We start from the raw sequence: 24,717 nt of genomic DNA, 5'->3' as shown, positions 1-24,717 counted from the left end.
AGCGACAAATACATTTAGTACAGTGTGTGTGCAAATTACTGGACATGTATTTAATTAATAAAAGATTATTTTGCCGAAAAAAATGGCGAGGGCTCCTGCATAATTTTTGTAATAAGCCGAAATCAGGGAAAGCCGACGGCTGGGGGCGAATGTTTATAGCCAGGGAAGGGGGTAATACCTTTACTGGCTATTAAAATGGGGGACCCCAAAAAAATGACGTGGGGTCCCCCTATAATTAATAGCCAGCAAAGGCTATGCAGACAGCTGCGGGTTCATATTAATAGCTTAGGAAGGGGCCATGGATACTGCCCCCCCAGCTAAAAACATCAGCTCTCAGCCACTCCAGAAAAGGCGCATCTCTAAGTTGCACCAATTCTAGGACTTAGCCTCACTTTTTCCACTTGCCCTGTAGCGGTGGCAAGTGGGGTAATAGTTAGAATCATAGAATCATAGAACATAGAATCATAGAACATAGAATCATAGAATCGTAGAGTTGGAAGGGACCTCCTGGGCCATCTGGTCCAACCCCCTGCTCAAAGCAGGATTCGCTAAATCATCCCAGTCAGATGTCTGTCCAGCCTCTGTTTGAAGACTTTCATTGAAGGAGAACGCACCACTTCTCATGGCAGCCTGTTCCACTCATTGATCACTCTAACTGTCAAAAAGTTTTTTCTAATATCTAATCTGTGTCTCCTCCCATTCAGTTTCATCCCATTGCTTCTAGTCTTTCCTTGTGCAAATGAGAATAAAGTTGATCCTTCTACAATGTGACAGCCCTTTAGATATTTGTAGACAGTTATTAAGTCTCCTCTCAGTCTTCTCTTTTGCAAACTAAACATTCCCAAATCCTGCAACCTTTCCTCATAAGACAGGGTTTGCAGACCGGTCACCATTCTGGTCGCTCTTTTCTGAACTTGCTCCAGTTTGTTGATGTCTTTTTTAAAAAGTGGTGCCCAAAACTGGACACAATATTCCAGATGAGGTCTGACCAAAGAGGAGTAGAGGGAAATAATGACTTCACGTGATCTAGACTGTATGCTTCTGTTAATACATCCTAGAATTGCATTTGCCTTTTTTACTGCTGCATCACACTGTTGACTCATATTCAGTCTGTGATCTATTAGTATACCCAAGTCTTTTTCACATGTGCTGTCACTTAGCCCTATTCCTCCCATTCTGTATATGCTTTTTTCATTTTTATTGCCCAGATGTAGTACTTTGCATTTCTCCCTGTTACAAACCATTCTGTTAGTTGCTGCCCACTTCTCCAGTTTATTTATATCTTTTTGAATCCTCTCTCTCTCTTCTCTAGTATTAGCTATCCCTCCTAGCTTTGTGTCATCAGCAAATTTAATCAGTTTACCCTCAATTCCTTCATCTAAATCGTTGATAAAAATGTTGAACAATACAGGGCCCAGGACAGAGCCCTGTGGTACCCCTCTTGAGACATTCTTCCAACTGGATGTGCAGCCATTTACGACCACTCTTTGGGTCCGATAACTAAGCCAGTTATGAATCCACCTAACAGTTGCCTTGTCCATTCCATACTTAGTCATTTTTTCAATAAGGATTGTATGAGAGACTTTGTCAAATGCTTTGCTGAAGTCAAGATATACTATATCTACAGCATTTCCTTGATCCACCCAGTGATTCCGTCATAGAAGGAAATTAAGTTAGTCTGACAAGACTTATTAGTTACAAACCCATGCTGACTCTGTTTAATCACTTCATTCTTATCCAGGTACTGACATACATGTTGTTTAATAATTTGTTCAAAGATCTTTCCTGGTATAGAAGTCAGACTCACCGGCCTATAGTTGCCTGGGTCCACCTTCTTCCCCTTTTTGAAGATAGGAACAACATTTGCTCTTCTCCAGTCTTCTGGAACTTCTCCTGTTCTCCAAGAATTTTCAAAGATTATGGAGAGGGGTTCAAAAATTTCTTCTGCTATCTCCTTCAGTACTCTGGGGTGTAATTCATCTGGACCTGGAGACTTGAATTCATTTAGGTTAGCTAAGTGTTTCCTCACTATCTTTCTGTTTATAGATATCCTGGATTCTTCTATTCCCTTAATAGGACAGTGAAGAACAGTTGATGTTACATTTCCTTTCTGAGAGAAAACAGATGCAAAATAGGAATTTAAAAGTTCAGCCTTCTCAACATCCTGTCTTACCATTTCATCATTTTCATCCTGTAAAAATCCTATAGCATCTTTGACTTTTCTTTTACTTTTGACATCAAGCCCCAAGATTAGTAATGGAGAGGCGTAAATAGAATGCCCCCATTACTAACCCCATAGACAAATTGTAAATAAAACACAGACACCCAATAAAAAAAATCCTTTAATTGAAATAAAGACACAGACTCCTTTAATATTCTTAATTAAACCATACTTGTGACCTTGCCTATTTCCTCGATGCCCTCGATCTCCTGTAATGAAAGTAAAGTAATAAACCAACAATATACCATACTGTCCTTCCTTGTATCCCACGCTGTAATCCATATCTGGGGGAGAAATAGTTTTCAACCTTGACGGTGCCAAGATGCGACCGCCCCAGCTGAAAACCACTGGTGAATGAGCTGCTGGGAGCGGAGTTTCAGTGACTAGCAGTGACGTCACTGAGTCTGCGCTCCCTCACAGCCCGAACTGCGGTGCCCTCATCACTGGCATTTTCCCACGGTCCAGAGGTCACTGCAGGTCAGGACACCGATGCGTAAAAATCAGACAGCACTTGCATAGTCCGAGTGCTATGCAATTTTTTTCTCGCATCCATTGAATTGCATTAGCAAGTCTCATCCAAAATACACAGCAAATCGCAGCATGCTGCAATTTTTTTCTTAGTCCGAGTTCAGCTAAGAACAAAATTGCGGATGAGATGTAACTCATTGAATAAAATTGGTCAGAGTGCAATCCGATATTTTATTGGGTTGCACTCGCCCGTTTTTCTCGCAAATGAGTATGAGTCCTAACAGCAGTGCCTGGCAGAAGCATTTAATTGGACTGATTGCCAGTGCGCACGTGTACATGCTCTTGTCAACCCACCCCACTATGTGATCATGGGTTGCCGATAGATTGTCAAAGCAGAAGGGAGCCTGCTGACGGCCCCTATCATCATTCTCCAAAAAAGCCTCATAGGAAAATGTAATTCTCTATATTTTGCAATACTTCTGAAGGTCCCCATGCTTGCCATGATGGTACTCTTATGAGGACTAGCCTGTGGCTAGCTTTTATAGGACACCGTGATTCTTACTGATATATTGCAAAACAATGGAATTGTATTATATACAGCAAGAGATCAAATCGAAAGTCCACATCCCATAAGTGTAGTAAACACTGAAAAAAAAGTTTTAAAAAATATGAAATTGAATCACCATTTGTTTTCCTTTCTTATAAAATAAGGAAATACAACAAAATGGGTTTTTTTTGCTAAAAATAAATAAAAGGCATTCAAACATCCTATGGTATCTGTAAAAACCTTAGCTCGCCCCCCTAAAAATAAGCTCTCACACAGCTTTGTCAACGGAAAAATAAAAAAGTTATGGCTGTCCAAAAATGGCAACACAAACAACTTTTATTTATCACCTATTAAATGTAAAAAAAAACAACTAGAAAATCATTAATTGCCATGACTGGCAACAGTAAAAACTAAACTTATTTCACCGCACATGGAATTGTTTTCTTGTTCTCCATCGAAATTAAAGGTGTCATTGAAAAACAACTTACCCAGGAAATCACAATGTCCTATGGCTGTATAACTGAAAACAAAAAAAATGTATGACTCCTGGAAAATGGAAGGAAAAAAATGCAAAAGAAAAAAAAACTCTGTGACATGAAGGGGTTAAAAGGTTTTCCACTTTTAATTTTTTTGTGAAAAATGCACAAAATATTTTTATTTTGGGCTATATACTTGATGAGTTTTTGATGATGCAGATTTTCTGCAGCATTTATGCACCTATTCACTAAAATAGGTTACTTGCTTTATTCTATGTTTTATTAGTGCTTTTTTCTATTTAATGCATTTTTTTTTAGCGAATTGATGTTGATTTTGTCTTTTTTTGGGTTGTCACTTTAAATTAAAGTTGTTTTGTTTTTGACACTTCCTGGTATTTGGCATTGACAAAACTTTATTGGTACATTCATGTGAGGATAACATGACTAAAAATCCATATAAGTTTTATTTTACATGCAGATTTTCCACATATAATGCAATTTTATAAGGAAAAATCTGCCCATAAAACTTGGCAAGAGATTGTTTTGAATTTCAATCTGACATTTCGTTTGGGAGTGCAAGATCATCAGAATATTATATAAATCATATAAAAAAAATAGATTTATTAGATATGCATTAAAAACTATACCTCACAAAAAAGCACAAAGAATGCACAATATCATAGGAAAGGCCACTTAGATAGTAAAGCCCTTTCTGATACCGGGTAAAAAATGACAAAGCAGTATCAATATCCTTATAAATATACCCTACAATTAGTATTACCTGACCTCAGAGGTGGGCATCCAGATGATAGACAAATATGGTGCTCCCACTCAAAGCCAGTTTTCTCAAGACTACCCTATAAGTCCTTAACACATAGGGACCAAGGGAACCAGTATCCGCAAATAATTCATAATTGTCAGTACAACAGTAAAGGAATATCCAGGCAGTAAGTGCACTTAGTCACAGCTTAAACAAAAAATTAGTCATGTTAAAAGGTAGAAAAAGGTGGGTACTTATCTATTCCCACCTATCCCGCTATAGGTCTTGGAAAATGGCGACACAACTGGAAAAAAAAAATATTTCTGATATTTTTCACTACTTTTTTTCTTGCTATGGTCCCCAGCTGGATCTTTAAATATTATTTTCTCTGAAACATTTAGTTCTTTAAAGTAAATTTTCTTTGAAAAGTGTTGCATGGAAAGATAAACCTGGCTGCAACCGTGCAGTCAGGCTCTGGCTCATGCTGCCCAAGATTTTGGCAGCATTAATCAAATGTAGATTGTGAGCCCCATCGGGGTCAGTGATGATAATGTGTGCAAAACTGTAAACCGCTGCGGAATATGTTAGCGCTATATAAAAATAAAGATTATTATTATTACTAAATAACAGGTTCCCTTTTAGGACTCCAGTTTTTTTATTACATGAATTCAATACAATGTCAACACGCACTAGGAAATTTGTATTAAACTGCCAGTCATATCACAACCATTTGGGTGGCCACATGTGGACACATATTGCATGGAATATTTCTTGAGGAAGTTTGATAAAATCATGCATTTTTGAAAAGCTGGTCATCTTACGAGGGCAGGTTATAACACAAGTTGTCAGCTCAATGAAGGCAAGCCACACATATGTAAGGAAGGTCATACAGCTACACGAGACCTGAAAAGCCACTGGCATGCCTAACATCCTCTTGGTTGGTTGGTTGCTTAGTATTGTGAATGCACATCAATAAGTCCTCTATAAATTACAAATAGTTATGTGTAACATGCTATGCTGGCTAGCAGCCTATTGGTCAGGCCTACAAGATTAGAAAAGGCTGTTATCCAGCTCCATCTACTTTCACTCCACAACATACTGATGGCCCACTCTCAACCATATACAGCAAATGTGCTCATTAGGCTCTGTCAATGATGTTGAAATTTCACTAAGAAACTTTGGTGGGAGATTTCATAATCAGAACTCTAGACTGTTGCTTTGAGTTACACAATATAGGACACAGTTCATAGTCATGATGCTGAAAGAATGGACATTTATTAAAGAAATCCAGACATAACAGGACTTCATGTAAAACCATCTCTAGAGGCAGAGTTATCGTCCAAAAAACATCCTCCCCATAGCCTGGAAGAGGTCATTTCCATTTAAGCAATAAAAGATTCTTTATCCACAACAACACATCTGATATGAGATAATAAAACATGTCTCCAAATCATAATATATAATAAGTTATAACTGGCATAAATGCCACATTAATAGTAGAAAAAATGCATAGCAACAACGACTCAAATAGATCACAAAAGACCGGAGAAAGATAGAGTCTAGGCTAGTTAGCAAACAATGAACAAATATTTTATTGATCATAAAAAGTGACACAAAAAATGTCAATATATGCAGAAAAACACACTGAACACAGTATATAAGTGAGCAGACAGTATACAAAGGAAGTACTTATATAATTGATAGTGACCTCAAAACCCTAGAACGTGGTATGAGAATCCTGGAATCACGCTTAGTGCATAAAGGGCAATATAGATGTATATGTATACTGCCACCAATCACAGTAATCTAAGTAAGCAGGAATAATCCCAAATGTAACAAGCATAGTGCTTAAGCCCAGATACCGGAGTTCCTCCAATTACAGTCAATGGAAAAATAAATCCAACAGTGTTACAATGATATGGAGGAGCCCCGGGTACTGAGACATAAAGAGGGACTACAAATCCATCGCTAGTAGGAAGTAAATGGGGCAGAACAGTGGGAAAGGATAGCCCAACCAAATCATATTGCTAATATATGATTACCCGTCATGCTTCCAGGCGTGAAGGCAGGAGGAAAAACCCCAATGCACGTTTCGATGTGTAGATCTTCCTCAGGGGGCGTGGCTTTAATATGCCTAGGTTCCCATTTAAATACCCCACTTGTTTACAAGGTGACCAATAAGAATGTAATGGAGCGCATAAATATGAATGTAACCGCCCATGGAGGTCGTACATAGTCCCCAATCACATGTATCAGCCAATCAAAAAGTAAAAGGAGAAACGCCCCCACCAATAGTATACTTAGACGTCACTGCTGCCAGACAGGAAGTGAGGGCGTGAACCCTCACTCCTGCCAGTAATATGCACACACGTCACTTCCGCCCTTGATATGGGGCGGCAAGCGGCAGCACGGGGGGCGGGCATACTGCTAACGAGCGCGCACGTCACCACCGCTCTGCCGCTGCGTCACGTGGGACGGCCGGCGCCTAGCCGTCACCAGGCAACGCAGCCAGGCAGAGAACGGAAGGGACGCACAGAGAACACAGCAGTGAAAGTAAAAAAAAAAAACCTAAAAAACCCTGTTACGGGTGTCACATAGTGAAATGGACATATAGACATGGCACCATTACCAAATAACTTGCGGGAACAATAGTGATGTAAAGGATACCATAAAAATAAACATAGGAACTGCTCCACTCAAATATGGACAGATGGGATTGTACATAACATAAACTGGTAACAATAATGGCATTAGACAGAGATAAAATAAAGTGAAACAATTTGCAATCATATATCTACATGATTGTTGGAATGTATAAAAAGACACTTGTACAGATAGACAGATAGGATATATTGATATATGTATATGCAAATGAGATACCAGTAAATTATACAAAAAAGAGAATAACCTGCAAATCAAAAAGGGAGGCCAAACAATACTGTCTGCACAGGCATGATGTTAATTGTTAAAGCCCTACTAAATTACAAATAATGTATGCAATAGTCAGATCGGGCCAACTTAGTATGGTGCAGGTATTTCTTTAATAACCTATTAAAGGTGTCATTGAAAAACAACTTACCCAGGAAATCACAATGTCCTATGGCTGTATAACTGAAACTTTGGCGGGAGATTTCATAATCAGAACTCTAAACTTGCTTTGAGTTACACAATATAGGACACAGTTCATAGTCATGATGCTGAAAGAATGGACATTTATTAAAGAAATCCAGACATAACAGGACTTCATGTAAAACCATCTCTAGAGGCAGAGTTATCGTCCAGAAAACATCCTCCCCATAGCCTGGAAGAGGTCATTTCCATTAAAGCAATAAAAGATGCTTTATCCACAACAACACATCTGATATGAGGAATACAGGTAGGAATGTTTTCAGCATTCTATAACCTGTATGACCATATAATCATACAAACATAGAATCATAGAATGTTAGAGTTAGAAAGGACCTTTGGGGTCATCGTGTCCAACCCTCTGGTCAGTGCAGGATTCATTAAACCATTTCAGACAGCTGTCTACCCAACCTCTGTTTGAAGACTTCCATTGAAGGAGAACTCGCCACCTCTCGTGGCAGCATGTTCCACTCATTGATCACCCTCACTGTCAAAAAGTTGTTTCTAACATCTAATCTGCATCTTCTCCCTTTCAGTTTCATTCCATTGCTTCTCGTGTTTCCATTTGCAAATGAGAATAAAGATGATCCCTTTACACTGTGACATACCTTCAGATATTTGTAGACAGCTATTAAGTCTCCTCTTAGCCTTCTTTTTTGCAAGCTAAACATATCCAGATCCTTTAGCCGTTTCTCGTAGGACCTACTTTGCTCACCTTCCTGGTAGCTCTACTTTGAACTTTCTCCAGTTTTTTAATGTTTTTTTTTCTTTTTAAATCTGGTGCCAAGAACTGGACACAGTATTCCAGATGAGGCCTGACCAAGAAGGAGTAGAGGGGGATAATTACTGCACGTGATCTAGACTCTATACTTCTCTTGATACATCCTAGAACTGTGTTTGCCTTTTTTGCTGCTGCATCACACTCTTTACTCATGTGCAGTCTGTGATCTATTAGTATGCACAAGTCTTTTTCACACGTGCTGTTGCTTAGTTCTATTCCTCCCATTCTGCAGATGTCATTTTTGTTTTTATTGCCCAAACGTAGAATCTTGCATTTCTTCCTGTTAAATACCATTGTATTATTCGCTGCCCATTGCTCATTCAAGCTTATCTACATTCTTATTAATCTATTCCTTGTCTTCTCTAGTGTTTGCAATCCCTCCTAGCTTTGCATTGTTGGCAAATTTGATCAGTTTACCTTCAGTTACCTTATCTAAATCATTTATAAAAAAGTGTTGAACAACACTGGGGTCAGGACAGAGCCTTGTGGTACCCCACTTGAAACACTCTTCCAATTGGATGTGCAACCATTTATTACCACTCTTTGAGTACGATCACTGAGCCAGTTATGAATTCACCTAACCGTAGCCTTGTCAATCCCATACTTGGTCATTCTATCAATAAGGATAGTATTAGATACTTTATCAAATGCTTTGCTAAAGTTGAGATATACTATTTCTACCACATTTTCCTGGTTCACCCAGTCAGTGATTCCATCATAGAAAGAAATTAGATTAGTCTTGCATGACTTGTTTGTTACAAACCCATGCCGACTCTTTAATTGCTATATTCTTATCCAAGTACTTACATACATGCTGTTTAATAATTTGTTCAAAGAGCTTTCCTGGTATAGAAGTAAGGCTCATTGGCCTGTAATTTTATGGCTCCACCTTCTGTTCTTTTTTTAAAGATAAGGACAACATTTGCCCTTCTCCAATCTTCTGGGACTTTTCCTACTCTACAGGATTTTTCAAAGATTCTGGCTCGTCGTTCTGCAACCATATTAATAGTTGAGATAGGTCAAATGTGGTGACAAATTCCCTTTAATAAATCAGGAGAGGCACGAAGTGGCTTGTGCCTTGCCATATATTTTACTCCAGTCCCTGACAAATTAAGATGTGTGGCAGTGGCAGAAACATCATTGGTGCAACCTGTGTGATCGCACAGGGTCCCATGAGATAAGGGGGCGCATTTCCACCTCCAAAGCAAGTGGAATTGTTCATTATGATGAACTATTGGGCTGCAAAGGGCCCCTGTATATTTCTTGCACAGGGTCCATTTTCTGTCGGTGTCGGCCAGTGATGTGGTATAGTTAAAGTTGCCTTGTTCCGTAAAATGACTTTTCAGCACTTTTATTATCATCGCAGAGAGGATTTCAATCACTGTAGATAAATTCACCTTCTCCTCCTTACGTTAGAATAAGCTTGGTTATTTCTGTACAAGCTAATAGGGTCAGATCCAGTGTATTCCTGCTTGTGTCCAAGTGACTGCTGAACAGAACAGTAAGTAATAGTCTAATATTAGGCATAGTAGACACTGTAAAAATGACTTTTTTATTTAGTGATATGGAAAAGTGAAAAAAATATATTGAATTAAAAAAATCTGGTTTAAACAATTGATCATTTTCTGATGATGTACCCCATAAATGCTACTTCTGTTAAATCTTTTGAAATATGTGCTATGTATGTAAAAGTAAATAACAATATCCACACTGGTAAGAAGCTTTTCTTATAATCGTCTTAAAAAAAAACATCTTTTGCCCTCTCAGGATGCCACGGTATTCCTGAGACACCTATTAAAATACAGCGACTTAGATTTGACCATTATAACTAATAATAGTGGACATGGCATGGCATTACCACAACTCAACAGTCTGCAAAAATTAAAATTTGCTGGATTTTTGCACACCAAGATTCAATGCAATTACTTGCAATTGTGGCCTCAGGCAGGACTGGCCTACAGGAGTGCAGGACAATCCTCTGGTAGGCCTCTGGGTAACAGTAGGCCATCACCCTCTTATATAAGCAGTACTTTGCACAATATACTTGAATTACTATGTACAGACAAAGGCGGCATCTTATTCATTTAACAATCTACGCAGTTCATTGTTATGTAAATTTGTGATTGAGGATAATGTCACATTTGCATGTAGTTGAAAAGTGGGACCCTGGAGTTGATTACTGGTGGGCCCTTGGCACCCTAGTCTGACACTGGCCTCAGGAGATTGTGAGCCCAACCTAAGACTTCAGGAACATCTTGGATGGTTTTATGTATATTATGTTGTTGTGTTAATTTATTCTATTCATTGTAATATATTTTGCATATATCATATTGTAAAGTAACAAAATAAAAAATAATGTATCCATTTCAATTTACCATATTTCTGATCTATTGTTTTCACAGACCTCCCACCTGCTCCCGCTTTATTGTTTGTGCCCCAGAGAAATGTCTTTCTTGTAAATCAATCAGTGACGATTCGCTGTGACTTACCGGAAAAACAAGGTGTCACAGCAGTCTCCCTGTATCAAAATGACAGAATAATCTATGGTGCTGATAACTTTGGAGGCTTATCTCTTACAAAAACTGAAAGGAGTAATACTGGAAACTATACCTGTCGATACAAGACTGATATACCTGGACGTAATGGGGTGGACTCCCGTCCTAGTGACAGAAAGCCATTAATTGTCATAGGTACTGTTTTTTTGTTGCTTTTTTTAATCCTTTCAGTACTTTCTCCAGCAGTATTACAGATTAGGATACTGTACTTGCCGGTTTGGACTGTCCCTTAGGTGAATAGGCGAATTCTCCAGTAGTCCCCTCTACAGGAGTGCACCTCCCCTCCTCCTATATGAGCAGTAGTTGGCACAATACATTAGGGAAACATCTCATCATTCACCGAAACTACACAGTGTATTAATATAAATTAATTATTGATATATTTGCATTTAGCTCTAGTTAATGTCAGCATAATAACAACAGTACAATTCACCCTGAGGCAATGTGTGGTTGAATGTTAAAGGGCACCTGTCACCCCCTCCAGGCGTTTTTAAGTAAAAGAGCCACCTTGTGCAGCACTAATGCTGCATTCTGTCAAGGTGGCTCTTTTGTTTAGCGTCCCTTCCACCGCCAAAATTATCGTTTTTAAAATTGGTCAGACATACCTGATATTTGCCAGGGGGGCAGGGCTTTCCCCCCTGGACACATAGCCTCACATACATCAGTCATGTCCAGCTTTTGAATTTGGCGGCGCTGCCTCCTCAGCGTTCAATTCTTTTTCTCACACCTGCGCTGTATTATTCTTTCAGTGGTGCAGCAGGACCTGTGATGATGTCAGCACCATGTGACCAGTAGGGGCGGAGTTCAGCAAGCAGTGGTGCCAGCAGGGCCTGTGATGATGTCTGCGCCATGTGACCAGTAGGGGCGAAGCACAGCAGAGCAGTGGTGCCAGCAGGGCCTGTGATGATGTCTGCGCCATGTGACCAGTAGGGGCGAAGCACAGCAGAGCAGTGGTGCCAGCAGGGCCTGTGATGATGTCTGCGCCATGTGACCAGTAGGGGCGAAGCACAGCAGAGCAGTGGTGCCAGCAGGGCCTGTGATGATGTCAGCACCATGTGACCAGTAGGGGTGGAGCTAAGCAGGGCAGCAGTGCAGCAGGCACGAGAAAAAGAAAAGAACGCTGAGGTGGTGGCGTCAAATTCAAAAGCTGGACATGATTGACGTATGTGAGGTGTCTGTGTCCAGGGGGGAAAGCCCTGCCCCCTTGACAAATATCAGGTATGTCTGAAGGATTTTAACCCCTTAGTGACGGAGCCAAATTTTTTAAATCTGACCAGTGCTAATATATATGGTAATAACTCTGGAACACTTCAACAAATCCCAGTGATTTTGAGATTGTTTTTTCATGACACATTCTACTTTATGATAATGGTAAATTTAGGTCAATATGTTTTGCTTTTATTTGTAAAAAAAAATAAGAAATTTGAGAAAAATGTTAAAGAATTAGCAATTTTCAAACTTTGAATGATTTTCCATTTAATCCAGGTAGTCATACCACACAAAAACATTAATAAATGCCGCTAATTTCTGAACAGGTTACGACAGCCGTCAGACTCTAAGGCCACTATTTGGTTGTGAATTGCCATAGCAAACATCAGGACCACACAATCATGATCTCAGGGGATAAAGAGGAAGCCCCCCACACTCTTTTAACCATTTATATGATGTCACTATTGACAGCAGCATAAAAGGGGTTAAAAAGATTTGGACGGTGCAAACACGGATCGTGGCTGATGCAGCAAGTTGTCAGCTATATTGTACAGCTGACAGCTACTTTATTGTCACCTGTATGGGGATGCAATTCTCTTATATCTCACGTCAGTTAAAAGACGTATTGGCTGTCATTAAGGGTTTCAAAACGATTATTTCTGTGGTGGAACGGAAGCTAAGTAAAAGAGCCACCTTGACAGAATGCAGCATTAGTGCTGCACAAGGTGGCTCTTTTACTTAAAAACGCCTGCGGGGGGTGACAGTTTCCCTTTAAGGACTTAACCACAATCTGATGCTTTTATCATTTCGCACTGTCGCTTAGTATTGGAGTGAAATTTGTGAATAAAAAGTCCTTTTGTTTTTAATGGGGATATATTTTACCTTCCAACTGCACAAAAGCAAAATTTTAAAGCTTTAGTGATGTAGGTTTTTACACATTTTTTGATCCATTACTAGAAGTGGATGCAAAAAGAAAGTTCTTCAGCTGACAGCTATCTCTCCCGACAGCCCCATACACATTCTCAGATCAACATAACATTAATATGTCTTTAATGGCAGAGGAGAGATGACCACTGCTGGACTTGGGTATGTGAAATTAAACTGGCCGATTCCTCTCTCCCCTGGATTTGTCTCTCAGGAGAGTCAGTAGGCCTCATACACATCAGATAGTAGACCGTTCCTGCTGATATAGTGTGGATCAGTAGACTTATTTCTAATGTATATGGAGGCTCGAGCCCATTTTTTGTACTAAACGGCCGAATGGGTCAGTCTTTTATATTCCTGCAATATGTGTGCATTGAATATTTCATGTGGTATTGATATACACAGTCATATACACATGTGGTATTGAGGGTCCAGTCGCCACAGAGGTACTGCAACTCACCCAGAGGTGTGGTATCCCACGACCAGGTAAGGTGGATGCACCCGACCAGATTTCAACACCCACACCCCACACATACTAGTAGTGTAGCAGAGAGCACCTTTTATGGCTCCCTGCTTGGAACACGAAGAGTGCTGGGAGGTGGGCGGAGCGTAGTTTAGAGAGCAGGATAGAAAGTGAGATCAGATCCCTCTGAGGCAGGGAAAGCAGAGGGACGTGTCTGCAGCAGCTCTACTGCTTAGAGGCTGCTGGACGGATTGGAATACAAGGGAAGCTCCCTAGGAAAGAAGGTTCTTGTGGGACACGGCTGGAGCGAACTCCCTGTGGGTCCCTTATCCATGCTGACTACAGGTCAGGTGGAGGAAGAAACTAGTCGCAAAGGGAACGGACCCTAGCCTAGATCGCATTCTTCAGGGTGCCACTAGCAAGCCGACAGCTTTGGTTACTTTATGGACCATCGCCCCTACCACGAGTAGTCCGACTGGAAAGGTGGCTATATAGAATCACAGAGACAGTGTGGCGTTGTCTGAACAGGATTCACAGCTGTCGGCCCAGAACGATAACTGTGAAGAGCTGGAGTGGAAGTAAGGTGGGAAAAGCAGCATATTGTTTGGAGATGGCCAGGAAAGGCACACACTGACAGGGAAAGCTGGAAAGGTGCATTTCATCTTATCTGGAAGTTGGCTGGACCCCTAACCTGGAGAACACAGCATTGAAGCAGGCATCTGTGTGTACAGCAGAACTGTGAGTAAAGCCAATTGAACTGCATGCCACTGTGTCCTCCGCATTCTTTCTACGCCACTCATCCAGCACTGCTACATCTCCCTCTCTACACTACCTCACCATCTACCAACTCATCTCTACTGCCCTGGGACTACAGCTCTACCTGTGGAGAGCTTCAACATCTCAGCTGCGCCCAACATCTGTCCCAGAGAAGCAACACCGCAGCGCTGGTCAATCTGACCAGAAACCACAGGTGGTGTCACGGAATCACTTCATAGACTTTATCCCCATTCAATTCAACCCCTTTTACATGACCGCCTGAGGCCACAGACCGGGTCACAGCCACTGTGACATTTCCTATTGAAGTTAACGGGCCTCTGGGGCGCGTCATTTGTCTATTCCTGTAGGTTCTGCATAAAACAATGCCTGTCACTGTTTTGACTTTGCAGTGTAATATAGAAGCAGTCTATTGATTGCTTCTTCAAGTCCCATAATGGAATCTTAAAGGGAACCTATCATGTAAAATAGGTTCCCTGTGGTGGTGCATTACACAGAACTAGCACAGCATGGAAAAAGTCTTGGACAATTAGGTTTGGTTTAAAGAAGTTGTTAGTCTTTAATTACTCACATTGCAGAAAGCACTGGTAGACTGGTAGACAGAGATGAGGGAGGAGGTGTAGAGCAGTGCAGAATTGTGGAGAACTTTGTGAATGAGTGTGTTCACCTTATATAAGACTCTGATATAAGGACAACAAGTGCAATGAAGGGCACAGGGTGGCGGCATCATTGAAGCAGTTGAACATGCTGAATCAGTGTAGCAGATAGCCTGCTGAATTCCGGGATAGATTTGAGAGAGGAGAGTTTAACCCCTTCACCCCCAAGGGTGGTTTGCACGTTCATGACCGGGCCAATTTTTACAATTCTGACCACTGTACCTTTATGAGGTCATAACTCTCGAACGCTTCCATGGATCCCGGTGATTCTGACATTGTTTTCTCGTGACATATTGTACTTCATGTTAGTGGTAAAATTTCATTCAAATAACTTGCGTTTATTTGTGAGAAAAACGGAAATTTGGCGAAAATTTTGAAAATTTCGCAATTTTCCAACTTTGAATTTTTATGCCCTTAAATCACAGAGATAAGGCACACAAAAAACTTGATAACTAACATTTCCCACATGTTTACTTTACATCAGCACAATTTTGGAACCAAAATTTTTTTTTGTTAGGAAGTTATAAGGGTTAAAAGTTGACCAGCGATTTCTCATTTTTACAACACCATTTTATTTTTAGGACCACATCACATTTGAAGCCACTTTGAGGGGTCTATATGATAGAAAATACACAAAAGTGACACCATTCTAAAAACTGCACCCCTTAAGGTGCTCAAAACCACATTCAAGAAGTTTATTAACCCTTTAGGTGCGTCACAGGAATTTTTTTGAATATTTAAAAAAAAATGAACATCTAACTTTTTTTCATAAAAAAAATACTTCAGGTTCAATTTTTTTTATTTTACCAAGGGTAACAGGAGAAATTGAACTGCAAAAGTTATTGTGCAATTTGTCCTGAGTACGCAGATACCTGATATGTGGGGGGGAACGACTGTTTCGGCGCATGGCAGAGCTCAGAATGGAAGGAGCGCCATTTGACTTTTTCAATGCAAAATTGGCTGGAATTCAGATTGGACACCATGTCACGTTTGGAGAGTCCCTGATGTACCTAAACAGTGGAAACCCCCTACAAGTGACCCCATTTTGGAAACTAGACCCCCCAAGGAACTTATCTAGATATGTGGTGAGAACTTTGAACCCACAAGGGCTTTACAGAAGTTTATAACGTACAGCGGTACAATTAAAAAATCATATTTTTTCCACAAAAATGATCTTTTCACCCCAATTTTTATTTTCCCAAGGGTAACAGGACCCTAAAAGTTATTGTGCAATTTGTCCTGAGTACGCTGATACCCCACATGTGGGGGTAAACCACTATTTGGGCGCATGGCAGAGCTCGGAAGGGAAGCAGCGCCATTTGACGTTTTTGGCTGGAATTGAGATCGGACACCATGTCGCGTTTGGAAAACCCCTGATGTACCAAAACAGTGGAAACCCCCCACAAATGACACCATTTTGGAAACTAGACCCCCTAAGGAACTTATCTAGATGTGTGGTGAGAACTTTGAACCCCCATGGGCTTCACAGAAGTTTATAACATAAAGCCATACAATTAAAAAATCATATTTTTTAAACAAAAATGATCTTTTCACCCTCAATTCTTATTTTTCCAAGGGTAACAGGACCCTAAAAGTTATTGTGCAATTTGTCCTGAGTACGCTGATACCCCACATGTGGGGGTAAACCACTATTTGGGCGCATGGCAGAGCTCGGAAGGGAAGCAGCGCCATTTGACGTTTTTGGCTGGAATTGAGATCGGACACCATGTCGCGTTTGGAAAACCCCTGATGTACCAAAACAGTGGAAACCCCCCACAAATGACACCATTTTGGAAACTAGACACCCTAAGGAACTTATCTAGATGTGTGGTGAGAACTTTGAACCCCCATGGGCTTCACAGAAGTTTATAACATAAAGCCATACAATTAAAAAATCATATTTTTTCCACAAAAATTATCTTTTCACCCTCAATTCTTATTTTTCCAAGGGTAACAGGACCCTAAAAGTTATTGTGCAATTTGTCCTGAGTACGCTGATACCCCACATGTGGGGGTAAACCACTATTTGGGGGCATGGCAGAGCTCGGAAGGGAAGCAGCGCCATTTGACGTTTTTGGCTGGAATTGAGATCGGACACCATGTCGCGTTTGGAAAACTCCTGATGTACCAAAACAGTGGAACCCCCCACAAATGACACCATTTTGGAAACTAGACCCCCCATGGAACTTATCTAGATGTGTGGTGAGCACTTTGACCCCCCCAGTGCTTCACAGAAGTTTACAACGCCCGGGCGTGAAAATAAAAAATTCGTATTTTTTCCACAAACATGATCTTTTAGTCACCATTTTTTTATTTTCCCAAGGGTACCAGGAGAAATTGGACCCCAAAAGTTGTTGTCCAATTTGTCCTGAGTATGCTGATACCCCATATGTGGGAGAAAACTACTGTATGGGCACACGTCGGGGCTCGGAAGGGAAGTAGTGACGTTTTGGAATGCAGACTTTGATGGAATGGTCTGCGGGTGTGATATTGCCTTTGGAGAGCCCCTAATGTACCTAAACAGTGGAAACCCCCCACAAATGACACCATTTTGTAAACTAGACCCCCCAAGGAACTTATCTAGATGTGTGGTGAGCACTTTGACCCCCCCAGTGCTTCACAGAAGTTTACAACGCCTGGGCGTGAAAATAAAAAATTCGTATTTTTTCCACAAACATGATCTTTTAGTCACCATTTTTTTATTTTCCCAAGGGTACCAGGAGAAATTGGACCCCAAAAGTTGTTTTCCAATTTGTCCTGAGTACGCTGCTACCCCATATGTGGGAGAAAACTACTGTATGGGCACACGTCAGGGCTCGGAAGGGAAGTAGTGACGTTTTGGAATGCAGACTTTGATGGAATGGTCTGCGGGTGTCATGTTGCCTTTGGAGAGCCCCTAATGTACCTAAACAGTGGAAACCCCCCACAAATGACACCATTTTGTAAACTAGACCCCCCAAGGAACTTATCTAGATGTGTGGTGAGCACTTTGACCCCCCCAGTGCTTCACAGAAGTTTACAACGCCCGGGCGTGAAAATAAAAAATTCGTATTTTTTCCACAAACATGATCTTTTAGTCACCATTTTTTTATTTTCCCAAGGGTACCAGGAGAAATTGGACCCCAAAAGTTGTTTTCCAATTTGTCCTGAGTACGCTGCTACCCCATATGTGGGAGAAAACTACTGTATGGGCACACGTCAGGGCTCGGAAGGGAAGTAGTGACGTTTTGGAATGCAGACTTTGATGGAATGGTCTGCGGGTGTCATGTTGCCTTTGGAGAGCCCCTAATGTACCTAAACAGTGGAAACCCCCCACAAATGACACCATTTTGTAAACTAGACCCCCCAAGGAACATATCTAGATGTGTGGTGAGCACTTTGACCCCCCCAGTGCTTCACAGAAGTTTACAACGCCCGGGCGTGAAAATAAAAAATTCGTATTTTTTCCACAAACATGATCTTTTAGTCACCATTTTTTTTATTTTCCCAAGGGTACCAGGAGAAATTGGACCCCAAAAGTTGTTTTCCAATTTGTCCTGAGTACGCTGCTACCCCATATGTGGGAGAAAACTACTGTATGGGCACACGTCAGGGCTCGGAAGGGAAGTAGTGACGTTTTGGAATGCAGACTTTGATGGAATGGTCTGCGGGTGTCATGTTGCCTTTGGAGAGCCCCTAATGTACCTAAACAGTGGAAACCCCCCACAAATGACACCATTTTGTAAACTAGACCCCCCAAGGAACTTATCTAGATGTGTGGTGAGCACTTTGACCCCCCCAGTGCTTCACAGAAGTTTACAACGCCCGGGCGTGAAAATAAAAAATTCGTATTTTTTCCACAAACATGATCTTTTAGTCACCATTTTTTTTATTTTCCCAAGGGTACCAGGAGAAATTGGACCCCAAAAGTTGTTGTCCAATTTGTCCTGAGTACGCTGACACCCCATATGTGGGAGAAAACTACTGTATGGACACACGTCGGGGCTCGGAAGGGAAGCAGTGACGTTTTGGAACGCAGACTTTGATGGAATGGTCTGCGGTTGTCATGTGCGTTTGGAGAGCCCCTGATGTACCTAAACTATTGAAACTCCCCACAAGTGACCCCATTTTGGACACTAGACCCCCCACGGAACTTATCTAGATGTGTGGTGAGCACTTTGAACCCCCAAGTGCTTCACAGAAGTTTATAACACTCGGACGTGAAAATAAAAAAATCATTTTTCTTCCACAAAAATGATATTTTTGCCCCCAATTTTTTATTTTCCTAAGGGTAACAGGAGAAATTGGACCCCAAAAATTGTTTTGCAATTTGTCCTGAGTAGGCTGATACCCTACATGAGGGGGTAAAACACTGTTTGGGCGCATAGCAGAGCTTGGAAGGGAAGGAGCACCATTTGACTTTTTCAACTCAGAATTGGCTGGAATTGAGATCAGACGCCATGTTGCATTTGGAGAGCCCCTGATGTGCCCAAACAGTGGAAACCCCCAATTCTAACTCCAACCCGAACCCCAACACGCCCCTAACCCTAGCCCTAACCCTAGCCCTAACCCTAGCCCTAACCCTAGCCCTAGCCCTAGCCCTAACCCTAACCCTAGCCCTAACCCTAGCCCTAACCCTACCCCAACACACCCCTAGCCCTAACCCTAGCCCTAACCCTAATGGAAAAATGGAAATAAATACATTTTTTTTATTTTATTATTTTTCCCTAACTAAGGGGGTGATAACGGGGGGTTTGATTTACTATTTATGGCGGTTTTTATGTTTGGCGGCTGTCGCACGCTAAAAGACGCTTTTTATTGTAAAAATAGTTTTTGCATCACCACATATTGAGAGCTATAATTTTTCCGTATTTTGACCCACCGAGTCATGTGAGGTCTTATTTTTTGCGGGACGAGTTGACGTTTTTATTGGTACCATTTTCGGGCACGTGAAATTTTTTGATCGCTTTTTATTCCGATTTTTGGGACGCAGAATGAACAAAAACCAGCGTTTCATGAATTTCTTTTGGGGGGGGTGCGTTTACACCGTTCCGCGTGCGGTAAAATTGATAAAGCGCTTTTATTCTTCGGGTCAGTACGGTTACAGCGATACCTCATTTAGGTCGTTTTTTTATGTTTTTGTCGGTTTTATGCAATGAAAACTATTTTATATAAAAAATAATTATTTTTGCATCGCTTTATTCTGCGAGTTATAACTTTTTTATTTTTTTGCTGATGATGCTGTGTGGCGGCTTGTTTTTTGCGGGACAAGATGACGTTTTCAGCGGTACCATGGATATTTATATGCGTCTTTTTGATCTCGCGTTATTGCACTTTTTGTTTGGCGGTATGATAATAAATCATTATTTTTTGCTTCGTTTTTTATTTTTATTTTTTAAGGGGTTCGCTAAAGGGGTTAACTAATGGGACAGTTTTATAGGGCAGGTCGTTACGGACGCGGCGATACCTAATATGTGTACATTTATTGTTTTTTTTTTTATTATTTTAAAAAAATGAATTTATTGGGGAATATTTTTTTTTTTTTTTACTAATTTATTTGGCGATTTTTTTTAATTTATTTTTACACTTTTTTTTAAATTTTTTTTTACTTTATTACATAGTCCCAGGTGGGACATCACTGTCCTGTGACAGATCGCTGATCTGTCACATCACAGATCACTGTGACAGATCAGCAATCTGTCACAGGCAGTGCACAAGGCTTCCTCATGCCTGCGCTTTGCAGGCACTGAGGAAGCCAGCTTCCCCAGGCCCCCGAAGGCCCCCGTCGCCATCTTGGATTCGGGGGCCTGGAGGATAGGAGTCCCCCGCAGCAGCGCTGCACATTGCGCTGCCGTGGGGGGCTCAGGGAAGCACGGAGGGAGCCCCCTCCCTGCCGATGCTTCCCTTTAACTCCCGGTACACCGCGATCGCGTTTGATCGCGGTGTGCAAGGGGTTAATGTGTCGGGGGCGGTCCGTGACCGCCCCTGACACATAGTGCCGGGTGTCAGCTGTGATAATCAGCTGACACCCGGCCGCGATCAGCGGCGCTCACCACGTGGGCGCCGCTGATCGCGGTAGACGTACTATCCCGTCCCCGGTCATACGGGCCCGGGTACCGTGGACGGGATAGTACGTCTCATGTCAGGAAGGGGTTAAAGTGAACCTGTCAGCAGGATTGTGCTCAGTAAACTACAGAGTCAGGTTGGCACCGTTATACTGTAGAAAATGATACCTGGGGTGATGAAATCCGTCTTGTGGTTGTTATTTAATCTTTATTTGCAGTTTTCAGTTAATGAGATTCTCGTGCTCCGAGGTGGCCTGTGGGCGCCAACCTGACAGTGTCTGTAGTTTACCGAGCACAATCCTGCTGACAGGTTCACTTTAATAAGAGAGAGACCTATTAAAAGAGAAGCGAATAAATCCAAGCAACAGTAAAGGTTTTAGTAGTGTCAGAGGTAAGAAAAATTTGAGAGATACAGACATTTTGAGGTGCAGGCCATAGTTTAGAGAGACTTAGGGCAGAGGTTGTATATTATGAGCATAAATTTAAAAGGGATGAAGTCTTCAGCCATCAGTGATTTTCTTCATAGACATTAAGCACACCTGGAGCACAGCTGGAGAAAATATGTATGCCGTGTGTGCCAGGATTGCCGTCGTATGTGCTGGGTTGTTCTGTGTGTAGGAGGTGCAGCTTCATGAAGGGCTTATTATAATGCATTAAAGCTAACTTAGGACATGAGAGGGAGGAGATTATGTCCAGTAATGATTGTACATTTGTGAGGTAGGGCCAGGGCCATAGTCGTGGCTGAGACTAGTGGCTCTGGCGCACCCTGGCCTCCAATCACATGAAGACAATGTCCCTTCTGCAGCATACCTTCTGCACCATCAGGGTCCCATCTGGCTGGCTGAAGTTCCACTGCTTCCGTGGTTGTACAATACCGTGCTTGCGAAAGTATTCTGCCCCCTGGAACTTTTCAACTTTTTCTCACATATCATGCTTCAAACATAAAGATACTAAATGTAAATTTTTGGTGAAGAATCAACAACAAGTGGGGCAGAATTGTGAAGTTGAACAAAATTTATTGCTTATTTTAAATTTTTGTGGAAATGCAAAAACTGAAAAGTGAAAAATTCAGCCCCTTTACTTTCAGTGCAGCAAAATCACTCCAGAAGTTCATTGTGGATCTCTGAATGATCCAATGCTGACCTAAATGACTAATGATGATAAATATAATCCACCTGTTTGTAATCAAGTCTCCGTATAAATGCACCTGCTCTGTTATAGTCTCAGGGTTCTGTTTGATGCACAGAGAACATCATGAAGACCAAGGAACACAACAGGCAGGTCCGTGATACTGTTGTGGAGAAGTTTAAAGCTGGATTTGGATACAAAATGATTTCCAAAACGTTAAACATCCCAAGGAGAACTGAGCGATCATATTGAAATGGAAGGAGTATCATACCACTGTAAATCTACCAAGACCCGGGCGTCTCTCTAAACTTTCATCTCAAGCAAGGAGAAGACTGATTAGAGATGCAGCCAAGAGGCCCATGATCACTCTGGATGAACTGCAGAGATTTACAGCTGAGGTGGGACAGTCTGTCCATAGGACAACAATCAGTCGTACACTGCACAAATCTGGCCTTTATGGAAGAGTGGCAAGAAGAAAGCCATTTCTCAAAGATATCCATAAGAAGTGTTGTTTAAAGTTTGCAACAAGCCACCTGGGAGACACACCAAACATGTGGAAGAAGGTGCTCTGGTCAGATGAAACTAAAATCAAACTTTTTAGCAACAATGCTAAACGATATGTTTGACGTAATGGCAACACAGCTCATCACTCTGAACACACCATCCCCACTGTCAAACATGGTGGTGGCAGCATCATGATATGGGCCTGCTTTTCTTCAGCAGGGACAGGGAAGATGGTTAAAATTGATGGGAAGATGGATGGAGCCAAATACAGGGCCATTCTTGAAGAAAACCTGTTGGAGTCTGCAAAAGACCTGAGACTGGGACAGAGATTTGTCTTCCAACAAGACAATGATCCCAAACATAAAGCAAAATCTACGATGGAATGGTTCACAAATAAATGTATCCAGTGTTAGAATGGCCAAGTCAAAGTCCAGACCTCAATCCAATCGAGAATCTGTGGAAAGAGCTGAAAACTGCTGTTCACAAACGATCTCCATCAAACCTCACTGAGCTCGAGCTGTTTGCCAAGGAAGAATGGGCAAAAATTTCAGTCTCTCGATGTACAAAACTGATAGAGACATACCCCAAGCGACATTCAGCTGTAATCGCAGCAAAAGGTGGCGCAACAAAGTATTAAGTTAAAGGGGCCGAATAATATTGCACGTCCCACTTTTCAGTTTTTGGATTTCCACAGAAATTTAAAATAACCAATAAATTTCGTTCAACTTCAAAATTGTGTCCCACTTGTTGTTGATTCTTCACTAAAAATTTACATTTGGTATCTTTATGTTTGAAGTATGATATGTAGGAAAAGGTTGAAAAGTTCCAGGGGGCCGAATACTTTCGCAAGGCACTGTAAGAGACAGTCCATTTCAAACTTAAAAGAAGACCTTTACTCTTTTCCTGGCGCAGCACATTCTTGTCAGTTACAACATCAGCATTAAGTTCCACACAGTCCACGTTCTCCGCTTTCCCTACACTTTCTCCTACGTCCTTCAGTACATTACTGAGTCATACCGCCTCTTGCGATAACACAGCGTCCTCCCTGTACAAGCTCAGTACTCCTGGGAGTTCCCTCGTCCATTTCGCTCCAGAACGGAGGGCGTCAGCCCATGCAATGATTTGCCACATGGTGAAAGACCTGTGTCCCTGTACTGGTCCATGAACATGTATCAAGCTCCTGTTCTCAACTGCGGTCACGCTGCTGCTTCAGCTGCACTTCTGTTCCTAAGGACTCTGCAAGTACTGGGCATCTGGTTAATGTAACGGAGCTATGCGCTCAACATGGGCAATAGGCCCTTACTGACTAACAACAGGAAGACACTTTCTTCTTAACACTCCTAGCTCCTCCTAAGTAACTATGTACACTAATGTGCCCCCATCTAGTGTCCGATCCGGGGTGCTACGCTTTCCTTATCTCTACGTAGATACATAACTATACAACATAGCAACAAGGCATACACATATACAGTAATTAGAAATTAGTAAGGGGGTAAGGGCATGTATCAGTCTCTGTACTCCCTAACACATTCTTCATAAGTTGCTGGGCATTCATGGCACATAGATTTCTATTTATGTATTACGTAGGAATATCCTGATTGAGGAACAAATCTTGACAACAAAGGAAAAAAGGTTGTAGTCAGAGAGTGAGAGAGGGAATTTGAAAAAATTATACTGTATACTGAGCAGAGCTGGGAGAGGACCAGGTTCTGTGTATTCCTATCGTCATATAAAAGAGCTTTAGCATGCTGTGAATGGCCTAGCGAGGAGGTTTAAGGTACTGTCACACTTAGTGATGCACCAGCGATCCCGACCAGCGATATGACTCAGTCAGGATCGCTGGTACATCGCTAAGTGGTCGCTAGTGAGCTGCCACACAGGCAGATCTCACCAGCGACATAGCAGCGGTCGGGGGTCGTTACTTACCTGTCAGACGAGGCGATCCTGTCGTCCTCCCGCCCGCGTCCACGCGTCGCTCGTCGGCATCACAGGAAGCCCAGCAGGAAGCTGACGACGAGAAACGGTCCAGGATGTTCTCGCGCGATCTGCGATAATCAGCGGCGGAGCCGGTCGGAGGTAAG

General features: G+C 41.7%; 1 protein-coding gene across 1 annotated transcript in view; it reads left to right on the top strand.

The window, feature by feature from the left end:
* The window catches only part of LOC141089251 (immunoglobulin superfamily member 1-like), a 156,376-nt gene that overhangs the window by 87,653 nt on the left and 44,006 nt on the right, over window positions 1–24,717 (top strand). Inside the window, exon 5 of the mRNA XM_073575558.1 lies at window positions 10,782–11,069. Within this exon, the coding sequence (XP_073431659.1) occupies window positions 10,782–11,069 (288 nt within the window). The remainder of the gene's footprint in view (window positions 1–10,781; window positions 11,070–24,717) is intronic.

This window comes from Dendrobates tinctorius, unplaced genomic scaffold (genome assembly GCF_039654945.1).
Source record: "Dendrobates tinctorius isolate UK_male_01 unplaced genomic scaffold, ASM3965494v1 ptg000044l, whole genome shotgun sequence".
In the NCBI taxonomy this organism is placed as follows: Eukaryota; Metazoa; Chordata; class Amphibia; order Anura; family Dendrobatidae; genus Dendrobates; species Dendrobates tinctorius.
Note: the sequence above shows the minus strand (reverse complement) of the source record. Positions and strands in the feature narration are given on the sequence as shown.